Raw genomic sequence first — 19196 nt, forward strand, 5'->3', positions numbered from 1 at the left:
TCAAACCCCAAGAACCATATCACCAGGGGCCATGGCAGGGAAGATCTTCTAATGAAAAATAACCATTTGCTTATTCTCTTCACAACTGAACATGAGTGAAGGGAAACGTGCACCCACTTAAAAGTTTGGCTCTTCTCTCTGCAGAAGCCCCACCACTCCCTCACTTTGTTCAGGTTCAGTCACTTATCCATACTCCGACATGGCCTGAGCCTGCCTTCAAGCCAGCCTCACAGAGACACCATGCAGGAAGGGCACAGGATAAGGCATAGGCAGCCTAAGGGCAGCAATGCATAAGGAGAGCACACAGAATTCAGGGAGGATTCAGAGGTGGCCACTGCCCTTGGTCTTAACCCTTTTTGGGCCTCGGGGCCCTGCATGTAAAAATGGGCTTCCTAAGAATATCAACCCTGGTGAGATGTGGTGAGGAATGAACATGGCAGTGGTGTGGCTTAACATAGCTGCTAGTAACAAGAAAAACCTAGTCCATGAGACATCTGCTCCATGTGGACAGGATGGGGTGACCCTGAGGGGAGGATACTAACTCCCTCTGTTGGTGGGGACGGGCAACCAGGGAATGCTACACAGAGCAGGTGTCATGTCTCTGGGGTTTTGCAGAGAAAAACTAAACATAGGGTAGTTGCTCCTTGAGTTTTTATTCACTGTTTTAGCAGGAACTATTAACAAATAAAGGCTTTAGTTTCACACAAACAAATTGACAAAAAATATCTTATTTCTCTAGAGGGCAGGGGAAGTATAAAAGTCTGAATTTTCACATCAAGTATGATCCAAGTTAGAGGAACTCGGTCACCTGCAAACCTCTCCCTCCCTCCAAGGGAAGGAATTTGAGGCTTCCTAGGTGACCAGGAGCCGGGCTTCTTTTGTTGCCTTAATTTCCGATCATCTGAGAGAAAATGAAAGCCAGGGTCTTTGTGCTCCAAGCTAAGGCCCAGATGCAGGCTGCCTGCTCCCCAGATGAGACTTCCTGGGCTGCCTCTCCCAGCCTGAACCAGCACCATGCACCCTAGAGAGAGGCCGAGTCCCCACTGTTCCCCCTGGGGCCCATGGAAGCCCCTGCCTGAGCCTGTGGTCCTGGGAGCTGGGGAGAAGGTAGAGATGCTGCTATCAGAGGTCCAGGCTAAGGACAAGTGGGGCAGGTGGGGCAGGTGCTGCTGGCCATGGTTGGAAAGGCAGGTGAGTTCCAAGACCCTAGCGGGCCAAGGACTGCTCAGGCCCCTTAGGAGCAGATCTGCTCCCCAGAGAGTCACCTGGCAAAGGCAGAATCTCCTCATGACATCTCAGCAGCTTGTCCAACACCAGAAGGCAAGCCCTGCCTATTTAACATGAGGCCTTAGGACCAGCCTCCCTGGATGGGGCATCCGAAGGGCCCACTCACTCCCTCCAAATGCACTCAGCCTGCAGAGGATACAAGGGACCAGAGAAGGAGAAAGACCGGAGGGCCTCTGTATAAGGGGCTGGCCATCTGTGCTAGGACAAGTTGCTGCTTCTGCTACAGGAAGCCCAGATAGGACTGGACTGGACTTAGACCACTTACCCCAGAAGTCTAAAAACCCAATCTCTGCATGTCTCTGAGAGGTCAGGGGGCTGGGATTCTAGAGCTGCTGGTTAATACCAAACTCCAGCCCACCCTGATGGTCCAGGTATCCAGCTTACCCTCAGCCATCTTCTGGGACACATGAAGCAAACAAAATAGCCCTATGGTTCTGTCTTCATTTTTCAGACAATTGCCCAGGGCTGAACAAGAGCTGGTGGGTTAATCCCCTCATTTCTAGTAACCTTGGGCCTTCAGGACAGAGTCCATGGCCTCTTTTCTGAATCTGCTTTGTAATTGTTCAAGCCTGTTACTGGCATGTGACAACGGTGGGGGAGGGGGTGTGTTACAGGCTCCTGAGTCAAAGCTCCTAGTTATACATCTAGGCCTAAACACGTGGCTGTGGGACCCTGTGGAAGTTATCCAGACTCTGTGTTTTGCTTTCCCCCATCTATAAATGGGATAATAAAAGGTACTACCTCATCATGTTGCAGTGAAGAAAAAATGACCCAGTCATTAGCTGGGTCCCTTGCGCACTATAGGTGCTTAGGAGACATTAGTCCTGCTCTCACCCCTGCCACATGCCTGGTCTGGCCTCCAGGGCTTTCTGGAGACCCTGGCTCAGGGCGCTGGCTGCCTGTGAAAGGGAGGCCCAGGAGCACAGGCCCCACAAGGAGCCCTGAGGTCTGTGAGATGTCCTGACCTCACCTGGCACAGACAAGGGGAGAGAGGGGGAGCTGGTCAGGGTCCAGCTGTCAGGGGAGGCGAGTGAGGGAATTCACTCTTGATGGGGTGCCTTTTCCACTAAATTAACATTGCCCCAGTCTGACGGAGCGGCAGAACACCATGCCCATCCTCACATCAAGAGCCAACCTCCAGCACCAGGAAGCCCCTGCCTCCAGCTGGCTGTGATGATGACAGAACAGGCTAAATGAGAGGGACCTGGCTTTGCCCCAAGGGTTGGTGGGTGGGGAAGGCGATCAGCAGCCAGGGCTCTGGGGAAGAGAAGCATGGCCACCAGGCGCCTCCAGGGTGAGACCAGGCCCAGCTCCCCCGGCTCTAAAACACAAGCTTCTTGGGAACCTCCCATGGGAACTCGCTTCTTCCGAAATGGCCGTAGCATGCTGTCTTCTGGTAGATGGGCTTCTTCAAGTCCAAATCCCTGCATGTCCAGCAGAAAGGAAGGGCATTGGAAGATGGAACAGGAGCAGGGTTTCTTTCTCCATTTCAAGGACAGGAGGGAGCAACGAACTGTAGCACAGCCCTCCTCACATGGCACTACACCTCCCCCCAGCAGCTGCACACACATCCTATCTGTGCCATACCACGGTCTCGTTTTATAGCCCCACGGATGCTCAGAGGTTCAGGGACCAGGACCTAACTCCAGCCTTCGGATGCCTTTCTCCTCCCACTCCATTTACCTGGCCCAGGCCAATGTTGACACCACCAAGCTCTGGAAACGGGGAACAGACTTGCTGACTCGATTCCCAGCCATTTGAGCCATGTGGCCTTATATTAATAATTATTTTCCTAAGATCCCCACCTGCCTCCCAGCTGCTCAGAGATGGCCCCACCGGAGTTGGTGTTGGCTGGGCCAGCAGGAACCTGGGGCAGCCTCCTTCAACCTGACAGCCAGGCTTTCTGCCCTGGGGATGCACTGTGCTGTACCAGGAGCTCATAGACCCTCCCACTTCTGAGAGGCAGAACATCATCCTTTCTGCCTCCCTTTCAGGTGAAGTGAGCATCTGGGCAAGGAGGGAGCAACGTCCTGTGTAATAGCAGAGCCTGGCACTTTACCTGACAATGACACCTGGCCGGAGGTCGAAGTTCTTACGCACCACATCCAGCAGCTCTTGCTCTGTCTTCTGAGAGGTTCCGTAGGTGAAGATGGAAATGGACAGAGGCTCGGCCACACCAATGGCATAGGAAACCTTCCAGCAAGGCGCAGCGTCAGGGACTGAAGCCTCTGTGTGGGCCCTGCCCCTCTCAGCAGCTTTGCCCTTCTTCTGAAGGGACCAGCGGGGACCACACGTCTCTTGCCCAGCATGCTCCCCTGCAATTTTCCTGCTATCTTCACCGAGGACAGTTATTCTACATGCCCCTCTCCCTGAAGATTTTGGTTTTCCCTCCCCCAGGTTTTCAGAGCCCTGGCCACAGTGCCCAACACAATCACACAATCACAACCTTTGGCAAAGCGTGTGGCTTTCCCACCGGGCCAACATCCCCTTACTCAGGGCAGAGCTGGGCAGGGGTCTTCCGCTGCAACAGGACGGTGGTGGGTGGAGGGGACTTACCTGGACAAGCACTCTCCGGCAGAGCCCTGCTTTCACCAGAGACTTGGCCACCCAGCGGGCAGCGTATGCAGCTGAACGGTCCACCTTGGTGTAGTCCTTCCCAGAGAAGGCCCCACCACCATGAGCCCCCCAGCCACCATAGGTGTCCACAATAATCTTACGGCCAGTGACACCCGCATCCCCCTGCAGAGGGAGAGAAATCAAGATAAGAAGCAGAGCCAGCTCCTAGATGCTAGAGGGGGCTGAAGCACTCTGATGGCAGCTGAACTGCAACTCAGGAACGATGTCCTGGGGCTGCCCACAGACATTTTCATAAGACCCCTTTGCCCAAAACTCTGGACTCTACTCCCAGCTCAGTCACTGGCCACATACTGAAATCAGGTAACCTGCCAAAGCTTAATTATAAAGGGCAGAAGGTGGGCCAGGGGTTCTCTGGGGTCACAGCCACTCCCTAATGCCTTTGTTACTGAGTCCATCACAATGGAGAGATCCAACCGCAGGCAGGAATGGCACTGTCATAAATACAACCCTGGCTGGTGCCACCTAGCAAATGCCATGTTGTCCACTTCCCAAGTGTGCTCTGGGCAACACCAGTCAATAGTCATGTCTTTAAAAGGGTGAGAGTTCTATGTTATATGATTTGGGGAAGTCTGCCTACTCTACCCCCTCTTTTAGAGATCCACAGTTCACACTAGTATGTCTAGGCTTTGAGAAGTCCTGCAAGAAAAAACAATTAAGTGTTACCTCCTTCTACCCTGTGTTTCTACATTCTACTTGCTCCTGGAACCCAGGATGGGGCTCAGCTCTGTGGCAAAGCACACAAGCTGAGGGCCCAGGCAGTGGGCAGCAGCCTGGCAGCGGTGCTCTGCAACCTCCACTCCTCACACTTGCAGTACAGGAGAGGGGCCAGTGGCGCCCTGTCTAAAACACCCTGCCCCACCCTGGCACCCACAACAGCCAGAGGCAGCCTGTGGTGAAGATCTGGAAACAGCCACCTGGGAACAGCTGGCCATGTGCAAATGCTGCAGCAGGGAATGTGCACCAGAGCAGGGCGAGGCGCAGCAGCCATGGGTAAGGTCGTGGTCACTTGAGATGGCAGGAGTGGGAGGGCCCGGCGGTGCTAAGTGGAGGAATCCTAGGGGCATGTCCCCAATTTCTCACACACTGTCAGACACACAGCAGACCTTCCCAGAGACTGCACTAAATGTACAGAGGCTAAAATTCATCAGCTTTACATTTAGTCCATGGCCAGAGCCAGCTGACCCACTCCAAGCTAACTCTTACGGTTTTCCTGCTCTGAGACATAAGCAACCCCAGTAACAAAGACAAACCAGGGCTTCGTTCAGAGACAAGGATGCACCTGGGGACCTCCAATGACAAACCGCCCACTGGGCTGCAGGTGATAGACGGTGTCTTTGTCCAGGTACTTGGCTGGCACCACGGCCCTGATGACCTGCTCCTTCAGGGCCCTGCGCATCTCCTCCAGCGTGATGTCTTCGTTGTGCTGCACAGAGATGACGATGGTGTGGATGCGCATGGGGATGACTGCGCCATTGTCCTGCATGTACTGAACTGTTACCTGTCCATCAGAAGGGTGGGGGAGACACTGTGAGGCTGAGACTGAGCGAATGGCACATGGTGGCCAGGCACAGACACCCAGGAGGAGGTGGGCAGGGCTCCCAGGAGCCAAGTGGGGCCTCCTGTCTTCAAAGGGTGTTGGGGGAGTTAATCTGACACATTCTTACATTCAAAAAATTGCCTGGTGCTGTGGGGGGACTGGGTGTAAGGCCCAGCTATTCCCACATGGGACCACAATTAGCACTGCTTGGAGACTTGAGTTTCCTCTCAACTTATGACCCCTCTTCTGTCTCAGACGTTTCCAGGTGCCAGCAAATGTCCCCATGGCCAAAGCCCTTTCTTGACCCTCTATAGCCCAGGAGGTATCTCTCCTTCTGCCAATGATGCAGATAAGAAAGCCAAGGATTCAAAATGTAAATGTCTTGGTCAAGATCACACAGCTGGAAGAGTTGGGACCTGACCTGGAGCTGCACAGGCTGGTAGACAGGGCTCTTCCAAGAAGAAGGTTGGTTGCCGCTCAAGACCCTGTGCTGGCCACAGGCCCAATACTGCTGAAAGCAGCATGGACCCACAAGAGCAGGGCTCAGAGGATTTTAGGAACATGTGGTTTCTGCAGGGGTGCAGCTCTGCCAGAGGACCCTGGGAGGAACACTGGCCAGTGGGCATGGGACTGCTCCCATCCCAGGGCCTGGACAGAACCATGGGGCAGCAAACAGTGGCTCCCTGGGACTGTGCCTGCAGCAAGCTCTCTACCTCCCTAAGGCTACTCAGGTATCCATCAAACCCTGGATCTGTAACAAACTCCTACTCTGTGTTCTGCCTGGTCTAAGGAACAACAGGGAAGGTCCAGAAGAAGCAGAAGAAAGAGCCCTGGCCACGTGAGATCTGCATGAGATGGCCCGACGCACACAGATCTCGTGAGCTGAGAGCAGCCCTCAAATGCCAGGCTGTGCACATATAGGGTCCTGGGAAAGGGGCTGGAATCTGGGGTAGGGCACTCCCAGGAAGACAGGCACTGTCTGCGACAGACTCTAGGACTGGATCTGCTGCATGGAGCCTCAGGAAAAGGCGCACAGCCGGGGAGGGTGCTCAGGCCATCTCCACTGTTCCCCTGGGTGACTCCACCCCCATCCGGTAGACTCCACGCAGTGGCCTTGCAGAACTGCAGAACAGGGTGGCAGAGCAAAGGGCCCTGAGCACAGCGCTTATCTCATCACGTCAGCAAGATGTGGGGAAAAACACACCATGGAAAACACAGGTCTGACCAGGTACAAAAATAGCCATCTGCACCGCCACCCAGGCCTCACTATCAGCAGCAGGGATTTGTTCAGGTGGAAAGACCCATCCTGCTCACAGCCAGCACTCCGGCTGCATAAAGACACTGCTTCACAAACAGGGTGTGGAGCAGGGGACCTAGACAAGCCATGCCTGGACCAGGGCCTCTCTCATGGAGGGAGTGAGTCGAGCAAGCCAGGCTGTTTGGAGGCCAGCATGCGAGGGGCCTCCTGGAGCCACACAGCAAGCCCGCACCCCCTGCAACTGGAGCTGGTCCGTGGTCCTGCCTGTGGCAGGGGAGTGAGGCTGACTCCGGTATCCGTATTGGCATTTTCAAGACAATTCTTCAAAGGAAGGGAAGCCCTAAAATAGCCCATCCTACCCTCCCTTCCTTGCTGACCCCTAAACCTAGAAACCCTTTATTTCATATCTAAGCACAATGAACCTGCTTCAGTAGGTCCAGTAGGTGGTCCCTCTGTTCCTCTCTCTTGCACAAGGAAGAGAAAAACAGTCACCGCCACTGGCTGCCTCCCTTCCCTGTTCTAAGATTTCCCCTTCTGTGAATCTTCGCCCTGCTTCTATGTTGCAGCACCATTCTAGTCCAGGACAGGACAAGCAGGTTGACATCATGGGCTCCTTTCTTTGGGTGCCATCACAATCTACATGCTTTAGCTCTCCTAACCCACGACCTCCAAGAACACCCAATGAACGCTGATGGTTCCCATCCCTGTTTGGGGGGGTTACGTGGATAACACAGGACGTCCCAAGGAAAGGTTCCCTTTGGGCATAAGCACGCTTCCCTGCCCCAGTACAGCCAGTATGCAACCTCTACCCTGTGCATGGCCTGACACTTGCGCAAGAAGGAATTCCATGTCTGCACAGCTGGAGTTGTACATGGAGCCACACACAGCACACTGAGCTATAGCACCATGGGTGCCAGATTCCAAGTGCAGGACAAGAGAAGGCGCTGTCTGCTAGTGGCCAGGGATGGCATCCCAGAAGAGGTAGAACTTTGCTGGCCACTCAAGGACAGGCGAGAACCAGAGAGGGAGCTCAGGTAAAGCAAAGCCCTAAGAAACAAGGGGACCATGAGTGAAACGATGTCAATTAAGCAAAGATGGGGTGGGGCAGGCAGAGGCAGGTAAACTTGGAAGACCATAAAAGGTTCTGAATGCCAAAATAACAAGTGGATTTCCCCTGTCCCCTTGTAGGAAGCCAAAAGTTGTAGAAAACACTGAATAGATGTTAGGAAGTTAAAAATGAAGCCTAAAGGGAATTAACTGGAATTTCCAAGCAGGGAGAACCTTCGGGAGGGTAGGGCACTGATCCTGGCCTGGCTGGGATGATAGAAGCCCTGGGGAAGGCTGGACTGGAGTGAGAGGAGTGCTTGATGGGGCAAACTGGGGCAAACTGGGGACATGGGTAGGTGGAGAGAGATGGCACTGAACAGGATTGGGGAAGGGCAGGCAGGAGGTGGCAGGGTGCTGCACACAGCAGGCTCTCAGGGCCCATCTGCTTGGAGGGTGACCAGAGAAACCCACAGGTAGGAGATGTGGGAGCTGAGTATGTGAAGGTGAGAATGGGGTCCATGAGCATGGACACAGGGAGAGAGGTTGTGCAGGACGAAGTGCTGGGAACTTGGGAATCACAAAAGGGGTCATTGGGGTTAAGCAGGGAGGGGATACAGGAGTGAGGTGCTAGGAGGCCTATGTCTCTGCTAACACTTACATCACCCCAGCCTTCAAATATAGGCCTCCGGCTGATTTCAACACTGCAAAGGGAAGAGAGGTCAGGGCCCATGGGGTTGGAGCTGGAAACAACAGAGGTAAAGCCTTTTCATGAGAAACAGAGATAAGAAAAAGGGCCATGACGAGACAGACGGCACAGACACAGCACAGACACAGCACAGACAGACAGCATAGACACAGCACAGACACAGCACAGACACAGCACAGACAGCCTGTTCAGGACAAAGAGGCCTGGAAATATGGAAGCCAGTTAAGAAGTATGTTTGTGGCAGGATTTGGGGACTCATTAGCCAATGTTTGCTAATGAGCAAACAAACAAACAAAAAAACCTAGAACTATCCTTTCCATTTTTTCTGTATTTTTGAAACTTTTTATAATAGAATGTGAGAAGCATCTCTAGCTGAAGATTTTTCACATAAATAGTTCTTTTCAAAACTGACCATTCTTTGAGTGCCTAGACTGAATATTTTGATCTTAAAAATGACAAAATCAAGAGAATTTGGGGGTGTTAAAGCTTCTGTCTACGGCTCTCCCAGGGTCATTCAGCTACTCACCTGAGTCTTAGAGTCAGGCCGCAGCCAGGGGAGGAGGCCGGAGCGCCTGAGGTCCGCCATCCGGGCATTGAGCTTGTGGGCAAGGATGATGGTGAGGGGCATGCACTCCTCTGTCTCGTCGGTGGCGTAGCCGAACATCAAACCCTGTGGTGAGAGAGCAGGCTGAACGGTGCCCACCCTAGACCAAGAGGACCGCGGCTCTCTCCAAGCCCAAAATCTGCCTGGTGTGTCCACGTTGATTGGGTGCCTCCTCCATGGAGCTTTCCACTGGCACGTGCAGGGGAAGGATGTCATCCCTGACCCCCAACACTCTAGGAGGGGGAGACAAGCCCAAACCCAGTGTTAGCAACCACAGCCATCCACAGCATGGCCGTGAAGCTGAGGTACTCAACTCACTCCCGGCTCTTGTGCTAGGATGAGAGTGATTCCTGTGTTATCCACGCCTCAGTGTGATTAACTCACTGCTCATGAACTTTCCCAGCCAGCTCAACACACAGCTCCCACATGCAGTGGCGAGCTACCTGATCTCCTGCCCCGACATCCTCCTCGTTTCTGTCCAGATGGACGCACTGGGCAATATCCGGGGATTGCTGCTCCAAAGCCACCAGCACGTTGCAAGTCTTGAAGTCAAAGCCTAGGTGGAAGCAAAGTGAGCCTAAGTGGGGCACAGGTCAGACGGAGGGGGCTATGAGCTTCCCGATGGATGGCTTAGTTCCCGACATGCCATTTGGTGTCAGGGTGGGGTGTCCCTAATTAACCAGGGTCTGTCTAGGCCCACAGCTGAGGCCCAGGATGGGAGAGGCCCCACACTTTCATGTAGAACTCTTTGGCCAATCAAAATTATCCGTGGTGTATTTTACTGTGCTCAATTAGAACTTGGTTCACACACACACACACACACACACACACACACACCCTACAGAGACCTGAAGATTAAAATAAGGTGATGCCAAGGCTCCTCTGGCTGACGACGGTGGCTGACTCATACCCTGCCCCTTAGGCTCTCCCACAGGTGCCTCTCAGAACCCAGTTTGCTATCACTGCACTAGGAGAAAATCAAGAGCCCTTTTGACACTGTCACTCAGAAGCCCAGCTGTGTGCCTGACACAACTATTTAACATGCTGAACAAACACAGTGTACATGAACTATACAGACAGACTCCCCGAGCCAGGGTCCTCTGACCCTGAGAGGTACACAGAGTCTGGGGCAAATGGAAAAGCCACCTGCCCTTTTCTGTCTGCAAAGCTGAGGCACAGGGTATAGGCCTGCTACCCGTGGCACGCTGGGCACCAATTTGGGAAAGTCTGGACTAGCAGTAGCTCAGCCCTGGGAGCCCCATGAGGAAACTGCTATGCACTGAGACTGTGCACACCTTCTCACAGCTGTGCTGGGCTCAGCCACAGGGACTGTGAGAATAAGGGGCTGAATACATGGATGCCCCCACCACGTCAAGCATAGTGACACACTCACTTTCCAAACTCCCACAGCCATGTTCTTTCCCATCTATTCTCCTACCCACACAGCCTGAAAGGACTTACAGAGAAAACACACAGATCCAAGCTGTTGTTTCTGTACAAGCGTCAGGTGGGGATCTACTGCCAAGGAATAAAACTGAAGCTTTTCAGTCTGACACAGCCCTTGCTTCCAGGACTTCTTGAGCCAACATGAACTCAGGTTTAGCCATCAGCATGATATACTTTTCCATCTCCATTAGGTCCCTGGCCTAGAACGTTCTTCCTCCAGCTCCCACCCCACATGCCCAAACCCTATGTCCACCCTCAGTGCATGTCCCGGACCTGCCTGCAGTTCATCACACATGATGCCAGAAACTTACCCCGGGCACCTCATGTTGCATCATATACCCTAGGAGTATCAGGTCGCCTTTGCCCTTTACACCTTCCTGTTTCCTAATGAATGTTTTTGAATGCACAAATCAATGAACAGTCTTTAAAGAACTGCCAAAGGCTGTCCTGTTCTGCACTGAACATTTCACAGTTTACCTAATCACTGTCTGGCTAAATAACAAATCTCCCCAGGACTCAAAAATCAAGCAAGGGCTCCAAGCAATTTGGAAAAACAGAACTTAGGGGACTAAGAGGAGAGGTACGGGGTTTGGAAAGGACAATGAGCCCAGCAATACCACAGCCAGGAGCAATGAGGAGCCATTGGCCTGAGACCCTGCGAAAGCTGTTACTGCACACGACCTAAGGCTGTTCCTGTCCATCGAGCACAGGTAAATGGACAAACTTGGGCACAGGGAACCTCAGCCAGCTGAGCCCAACTCAGCCATGGCTGGGCTCTCGCTCATTTCTCCTTCCTAGGGAACACTGCCTCCTGGAAAATTTCCCTCCTACCTAATGCAGAATAAGTATTGCACTTGAATAAGGTCTAAATGTACATAAACAAATTGGCTTTTCTTGGTAGAACAGGCTCCGTGTGGTAACGCCTCAGGAAGCTGCAGCTCTGGGACAATGTGTTTCCTCTGTGAATACCCTCATGTCCTGACCAGGAGAATTAACCGGCTCTTACTGCTTCTCTTCCCACTGAGTCTCAAAATCACTGTCATCTATTCAACCAACATTAATTGCTCATGAGCACTTTGGGCTGCACCAGGCCGTGGCTGGACTGAACCTCTGTGAGTCTGCACCATCATACCATGAGTGGGCTCTCTCACTTACAAAGGGGGTCTGGCATCTCTGCATACCCTGACCCACAGGATGCCACACATCACCCTAAGCAACCATTATGTGACACAAACAGAAATGAACACCTTTAAAGTCATGCTTCTGTCTGTGCCTCTTGATTACAGGTGTTTATCTAGGCAGGTTGACCTGGAAATGGGTCTTTTTGCCATGGTGTGAGGTCACCACATCTCTCACAGTGATTTCAGAGAATTAGGGAGAGAGCCAACGGAGAGCCAAAATGGATTTTTCTTTAAAAATTGGAATTGCCTGAACATCTAATGCCAGAGACCAATGTGGAGACTCTAACAATTGGGCCCAGAGCCCTGCCCAGGAAGCCAGTGTGGACAAAGGGCCCCTGAAACTCCTGCAGAATGTGATCGCACACAGGCCCTCCGCACCTGGTGCTCGCTCTCTGGGTCCTTTGCTGCCCTCCAGGCTGTACCGCTGCCTGGCCTGCCCAGCTCAGATGTTGGAATCTGTTTCAAGGCTCTGCTAGGGCCTGTGCCCCTTCCTGGGTGGTGGCCCTACACTACGTGGCACAGGTGCTAACCTGGACCAGCCTCATCTGCTGTCAGCACCAGTTCTGGACTGAGTCATCTTGCTCCATGTCTATGATTAGAAGTATGTTTAGTGGAAGCACAGGAGTCCCGAGCCTAGTGGCTGCTTACCCTGTGATCTCATACAGACTGTTTACTCCTCTAGGCCTCCATTTCCTCATCTGCATAAGTACATAAATGATTAGGAAAACACAAGAGACTATCATCAGTGCCTGGCAGGGAGCATGTCCCCAAAGAAGGGCAGCCCCCTTTATTCAGTGCGTCTTTCTCATCCAAAGCCTTTGCCAGTGCCAAGAAGGCAGGACCAAAACAAGCCCAGTCAACAACAGATGGGCATGTGCTGGGCCTGCTGGGCATAGTCACCTGTTGGCCATCCTTATGCCAGAGTCTTTGACCTCTGAAACCTGACAGACGAGTGTAGGAGTGTTTTCCTTCTGGTAGTGTTGATACTCCCATCAGGCTGAAAGGCGCGGGTTTGACTCAGCATCGGGGTCTCTATTAGCAGAGAGTAACAGGGATTTCGGACCCGGAGGCCTGCCCTCACCCTTGGCCGAGTCATCATAGCCAATGTGCTTGATGGTGTCCCTCACCACTCGCTGGTAATCCACCATGGCCATTGAAGTGATCTCGCCACACAGCAGCACCATGCCGGTCTTGCACACCGTCTCTGAAAGGGAGTGGGGAGAGTTAGCAAAGGGAAGCTCATATTCCCAGACCTCTCACAGCGTGGACAAAGAAAACACACAAGGGGCCTTACGAGGAATGGATTCCGGAAGGAAAATAGAAATGCCAATAAAAAGAAAAAATCCTAGCACCAAGCACTGAGCATCTTTCAATGCTGTCTTGGAAAGAGTCAGTTGTAAGTGGTGATCCTGAACAACTTATTTAACCCCTCTAAGTCTCTGTTCCCTCATCTATTTAACAAAGCTATTTATAAGACTGCTGTGTGGATTAAAGGGAGATGATGGTTGTATGTAGCTGTCATAAAGAACGTAGTCCACACATGTGACCCCCCATCCCCGACATTGCTAAACCTCCACTGCAGGCTTTTAGAGAGTGGGATCCAGACCAAAAAAATCAAAGCAGGCCAAACTTCTCTCCAGATATTTACAAAAATATAAGGGTAGAATCTACCCTCAGAGGGGCATGAATCCCTGTAGTATTCAATACAGGGGCAAGGATGCAACCAGAGAGAGAAGGATGGGTCCGTGCAGTGGACAGGACATGACAATGACAGTAAGGGGAGCAGGACTCTGGTCTTCACACTGGGGAACCCTACCCCGTGGCCTTGGCCAGGCCCTGATGCAGAGGGCGCCGTGATCCTGTCTCTAAAATGAACAGCCTGGACCTGATCACCCTGGGGGCCCTCCAGGCTCCAGAGTCCCTGACTCTGCCACTGTGCCATGGGCTTCAAGCCAGGCAAAGGTTTTCCCGCCAAAAAACTTAATCCCACAAATAAAGATGAAGATCTTCAGCCTACATGAGTCTTCAGACACAATAAATTATGCAGATGGGAGCCAGGGCTTCAGTACTTTAGTTTAACATTAATGTCTCTTAGGAAAGCCATTGATTTATTGAAAAACAATTGATGAAGATGCTGCCTTCCAGTTGCTATTAAATGGGGGACACTAATTATTTTAAAACCTAAATCATACCACAAACTAGGAAAGAAAACAAGAGAAGCCAGGTATCTGTGCAGCCAACAGAGGCTCCTAGAATGAGGGTGCAGGTTACAACCATCTAGGCAGCTACCTGTGTTTCCAGCTGTTTCATCGTGTCTGGAAGATCCACCTAAGAACTTTGAAAGACCTCCTTGTTCCCAATGAGATCAAGCATCAGAAAGGCCATGTGCTGGTCCAACCCTCTGCTATTTATGGTTGCTATGACATCTAACATCAGATTCTTGCTAAAAATAATTATCTATTTGTTTCATAGTTAGAAATGTTTTTCCTCCCTGTTATTACACAGGTGAAGTCTCATAATTGAGAAATCTACTGCAGAGCAGAGGACATGGGTTTTGGAACTGAGGAGTATGGCTCGTTTGTCTTATGCCCATGATTAACTTCTCAGTCTAGCCACTTAGGTCTCCAGCAGGAAGGGATTGGGTGTTTCTTACCACAGGCCACCTTGGCATTGGGGTCTTGCTTGAGATGGGCATCCAGCACTGCGTCACTGATCTGGTCACAGATCTTATCTGGGCAAGAGCAAATATGGGTCAGAATCACAAAAATATTAGGGATAACAAATTGAAATGTTAAAATAATTAGATATCTTTTCAGTTTACATATCAACTTACCTACCAGAGGGAAAACACTTTTTTAAAGTATAAGAAATTAGAAACACTTTGAAATTTTTATTTCTTTCCATTCCTGCCTAATTTTGGATGACATGTATTATATAAAGTCACAGAATGCCCTAAAAAAGAAATAACTTTTTTTTTCTTGAAATGGAGTCTCGGTCTATCACCCAGGCTGGAGTGCAGTGGTGCGATCTCGGTTCACTGCACTCTCCACCTCCCGGGTTCCAAGCAATCCTCCCACTTCAGCCTCCCAAGTAGCTAGGATTACAGGCATGCACTACCATGCCTGGCTAATTTGTTTTGCATTTTCAGTAGAGATGGCGTTTTACCACATTGGCCAGGCTGGTCTTGAACTCCTGGCCTCAAGTGATCCGCCTGCCTAAGCCTCTGAAAGTGCTGGGGATTACAGGTGTTAGCCACTGCACCCAGTCAAAATCAGTTTTTCTAGGAGTCTAAAGCAACTCACACATATACAAACACATACACATTCTTCTAAATAAAAAGTCTCTCATTCCTCATCATGTTCCCTTTACTTCTAACATCTAGAAAAGTCCTGGAAATGAACTTAAAAATAGTTAAGAAGTCAATTTTACCTCTTTGCCAAGAGGTAAAGTCAGATGGCTCAAACAGTTGCATTGCATGGCAGGTTCCACAAGATGCAATGCACCGTATATAAAACACCGCACCCAAGTACATCACTCCACCCATAAGAATTCTACAAGATATCCCCTATACATCATTGCTGTTTGCAGAATACTTCCATAAGCAGCTCTCAGATCCTCCCACATGGTCACTCAGCCTCCTGAAAGCCAGGTGTCCTTAGAGCTGAGCTTGACCTCTTCAATTAAGGTGGGACTGACAAGGGTTCAATATGAGCTGGAATTTGATTTTATTCTTCCACTATTTGCCTTAAAGACTCTGCAGGGTCTAGAATGTAAAGCACTAAATGGTGCTTGTAGGAAAATCCACTCTTGCTTTGGGATTATGCAAACTGTCAATATCTACAAATTAAGAAATAAAAGTGATATCTACTTACATATATTCTAGCTCATTCAGTGTTAAAAATACCCACAGTCTCCTCTTAATAGAGTAATATGTTTTTGTTAAGAATGCAGATCCAGAATCAAGCAATTTGGCTCTCAAAAGCAGATGTTACATTCTGTAATTAAAGATATTCACTAACTCCCTAATGTTTCCTTTAGAAACTACTGCTAAACATATGTTTGAGGTTGTGTTTCGTTTCTTTCTTTCTTTTTTTCAAATCTAGCCTCCTGCCACTGACAGACCCTGGTAGCACCTTTAGGTTTGTCTAAGCCTATCGCCTCTGTACACCTCTACCACTGAAGGCCTCCCGCTGATAAAATATCCTAAAATAAATACATGCTAGCCACCTTAGGCCTACCCATCAGGGTTCCTAGAAGCTTGTTGACTGATCATTGATTGTGGATGTCTCTGCCTGTGCAAAGACACAGCTCACAGGCTCCCACTCTGCCTAGGGAAATCCAACACAAGGAGGAACAAAGCTGGAGTCCAGCAGGGACTTCCAGAGAGCACCACACACCAAGACAACAGCCAAGGAGGTTGCTTCTGAATTGCTGATTTTGGTTTTGGCTTTCAAAATTTTTATCAGTATCACTTAGTAGACTTAAGATAGCCAATAGCTGGGTTTTTGTTTTTGTTTTTGTTTTTTTTTTTTTTGGAAAACCGGAAAAGAAAAACTTCATCTTTCTAGCAGAGAGGAATTCAGCAATGGAATGACAAGCAGAAAGTCACCTAGCCTTTATGGAAACTGACTTACCTGGACAATTATAATGGCAAGTACAAGGGACAATCAGACAAACTGATTGGTTGTCATTAAGTATAGAAAACAATCAACTGATTGGCTGGCATGTTCATTCTCAGTCCTCTGAGCACACTGCTGCTGCACACAATGGGCCATCCTTGGGACCACCTGCCACTGCATGCCAAAAAACCCACTTCCTCCGCGTGGAATGAATCTTTCTCCTAAGCTATACATGAGGTTCATAGCCATGGAGCTGACCAGAATGTATCCGAGATTGAAAATATAGTACACCTAGATACTTTACACAGTTATGCACAATGAAAGAGGCTATTTACATTGAACTGAACTAAGTCACATAAAAAACTCAATTCAAGGTTTTTCAACAGCTGTACTATTAACATTTTGGGCCACATAATTCTTTGTTGAGAGGCTGCCCTGTGCACTGCAGGATGCTTAGCAGTGTGCCTGACCTCTACGCAACAGATGCAAATAGCACCTTACCCCACCTCCTATAGTTGTGATAACCACAAATGTCTCCAGACAGTACAAAATGCTCTTGGGGGGTGTGGGCCAAAACTACCACCCATCAAAAACTACTGGCTAAAGTATATGGAAGGAGTAGTGCACTGAGGTGTCCAAAGCCAAGTTACAAGGTAGGAAAGATAAATATCTTTGAGGAAGAACAAGAGCAAGGAAGATAGAAAAGGGCAGACTTCGTAATAAGTTAGCAAACACTCAAATGAATTTTGAAGAGGTACTTAAATACAGAAGTCTGCACATCTATCCCCCAGGGGTCTCCAAGAGCAGTGGTTCTCAGTGTGGTTTTCACCCCAGAGCATCAGCATCTCCTGGGAACTTGTCAAAAAATGCAAATTCTGGAGCCTCTCCCAAGACCTACTGAATCGGAAACTCTGGAGGGTGGGGCGCAGCCTTCTGTGTCTTAACAAGCCCTCTGGGGGATTCTGAAGCACCCTGAAGTTTGAGAGCCACTGTCCTACACTTGAGGCTCTGAATGTTCTGGTGCTAGTTCTCACCGTCATCAAGGAAGCTTCTCTCACTTCCCAACGTCACAGTCCACCTACTTTTCAGGGACCAAAACTAATGCCTAAATTTTCTTCCTGTTTAGAAGGTCTTCTATTCTGCTCTTAGAGAATGTCACTGAGTCGCCAGCACCTAGAGGTCTACCCCTGCAGCGACCAGGGTGCAGGCTTTCATGCCTAAGTTGCACATGTTTTACATGCAAAACTTAGTCACCCATGGTCTTGTTTCAGGAACATTCTCTGTTGACTTAAATTGGCCATTGATAACAGATTAAAGCTTCGCTCAAAAAAAAAAAAACATATAAAAAGTAAAGACCTGATCATACATTTTGCATGTGCCATACTCTTAGCCAGCCAGCTGCTACTCCCTGTCTTGGCCCCACTGTGCTGGCATGCTGGTGGTGGGCCACAGCACGGCTTCATCAGGAGGGACTGTTTTATGAAACTACTCCATGCTGTTTCTCTAGAGATCCCTTCTCGTAACTCACACACATTGCTCTGAAGAGTTCTAGGAAAAGTGACTCCTACAGGTACGAAGTTACAGTCCGATAGGAGGAATGAGCTCTGGCACTCCGTTGCGCAGTAGGGTGACTGAAGGGCTAAATGAGGGAATATTGAATGTTTTCACCACAAAGAAGTAGTCAATGTCTGCGGCAATGGGCATGCCCATTACCCTAATTTCATCATTACATGTTATATTCATGGATCAAAACAACACACTGTACCCCATAAATATGCACAATTATTATGTGTCAATTAAAACCATTTGTAAGCGACTCCCTCAGTGTAGGCTTGGAATGATGGTTTTCCAGTCATTCCAGGACAGCTTACTTACCCGGGTGTCCCTCTCCCACAGACTCTGACGTGAACATGAAGGCTCCTTCTTCACTTAGAGAGTGGTCACACAAGCCATCCACTGGTCCATTCATCTTCTCACACTACTCCACTCACGCTTCTTCCAGGGAATAATTTTAAGGCTGTGACTTTGCCTGAGTTTTTTTTTCTTCTTCTTCTTCTTTCAACTCAACAGGCTTGTCTTTGGCAGAGCCACGGGGATCACTTCTGCCTAACTGCCTGTGAGCACGTGAGAACAGGCGAGGACTGCTGAGAAGGGAGGGAGTGGATGGAACTCGGGATGTGTCCCACCCTCCAGCTTGCCACAGCTTGCTCCTGAGCGACTCCTATATATGGAAAAGCGAAAGTGCCTGAATAATCATGTGAGAAAATTGGAGGAGTCCATTTCCTAAGAGGGGGGTCTTCCTACCTGGAGGAATTTCAACTCTTACCCCTGACTTTCCAAACTCTAAGCACCTGGTCAAGGTAAGGTAAAGAAGGCTGTATAGTTCTGCAGAACTGAAGCTCCTTTGGGACTCTCCTTCAGCTCTCAGCCAATCTTGGTAGTGCTCCAGAGTTCACAACTCACCCTGGAGAGCAGGGGGTCTGTAGTTACCCAGAGATACAAGCAGGCAACAAGAAACTCTGTCTTAGAGATATGGTTTAGGCTAAGACTGCAACAGTGCCTTTGCTCTTGGGTGTCCCCTCCTCCCCTGCATCTCATCTGGATTGGTCTCTTCCTCTTCTACCTTCTCAGGGAGAGCAGGAGCACGCACCTGTATTCTGAGCCAGCGGTGGTGTTACACAACAGATTCATTTTAGAGGAAAAGCTTTGAGTCCACGTGTTTCTGCTAACAGAAACCACCTAAACTGTCAACTTCTCTAAAAGGCTGGCAGGCATTTTAACAAGCAAGATCTTTAAAAAGTATCTATCTGGGGAGGTTACAGAGAACTGTGTGTGTGTGTGTGTGTGTGTGTGTGTGTGTGTGTGTGTGTGTGT

General features: G+C 50.0%; 1 protein-coding gene across 1 annotated transcript; it reads right to left on the bottom strand.

Moving 5' to 3' along the window:
- Nucleotides 1-634: 634 nt before the first annotated feature.
- Nucleotides 635-18523, bottom strand: MAT1A (methionine adenosyltransferase 1A). Its single transcript, XM_023204750.2, has 9 exons — nucleotides 18198-18523; nucleotides 14357-14434; nucleotides 12785-12907; nucleotides 9520-9632; nucleotides 8999-9142; nucleotides 5204-5422; nucleotides 3844-4026; nucleotides 3347-3480; nucleotides 635-2711 (listed from the first exon to the last, which is right to left on the bottom strand). Exons 1-9 carry the CDS (start codon nucleotides 18289-18291, stop codon nucleotides 2609-2611), a joined length of 1191 nt encoding a protein of 396 aa, XP_023060518.1. The 5' UTR covers nucleotides 18292-18523; the 3' UTR covers nucleotides 635-2608.
- Between the last annotated feature and the right edge of the window lie 673 nt (nucleotides 18524-19196).

The sequence above is a fragment of the Piliocolobus tephrosceles genome, chromosome 9, assembly GCF_002776525.5.
Source record: "Piliocolobus tephrosceles isolate RC106 chromosome 9, ASM277652v3, whole genome shotgun sequence".
NCBI lineage: Eukaryota > Metazoa > Chordata > Mammalia > Primates > Cercopithecidae > Piliocolobus > Piliocolobus tephrosceles.

What these genes read in the sequence shown, in the direction of transcription:
- MAT1A (XM_023204750.2), bottom strand. Translation starts at nt 18,291, where the DNA reads ATGAATGGACCAGTGGATGGCTTGTGTGACCACTCTCTAAGTGAAGAA. An exon ending in TGTGGGAGAGGGACACCCGG is followed by an intron (nt 14,435 to 18,197) that starts GTAAGTAAGCTG and finishes GCTCTTGCCCAG; the next exon opens with ATAAGATCTGTGACCAGATC. An exon ending in GCCGGAGAGTGCTTGTCCAG is followed by an intron (nt 3,481 to 3,843) that starts GTAAGTCCCCTC and finishes CCTTGCTGGAAG; the next exon opens with GTTTCCTATGCCATTGGTGT.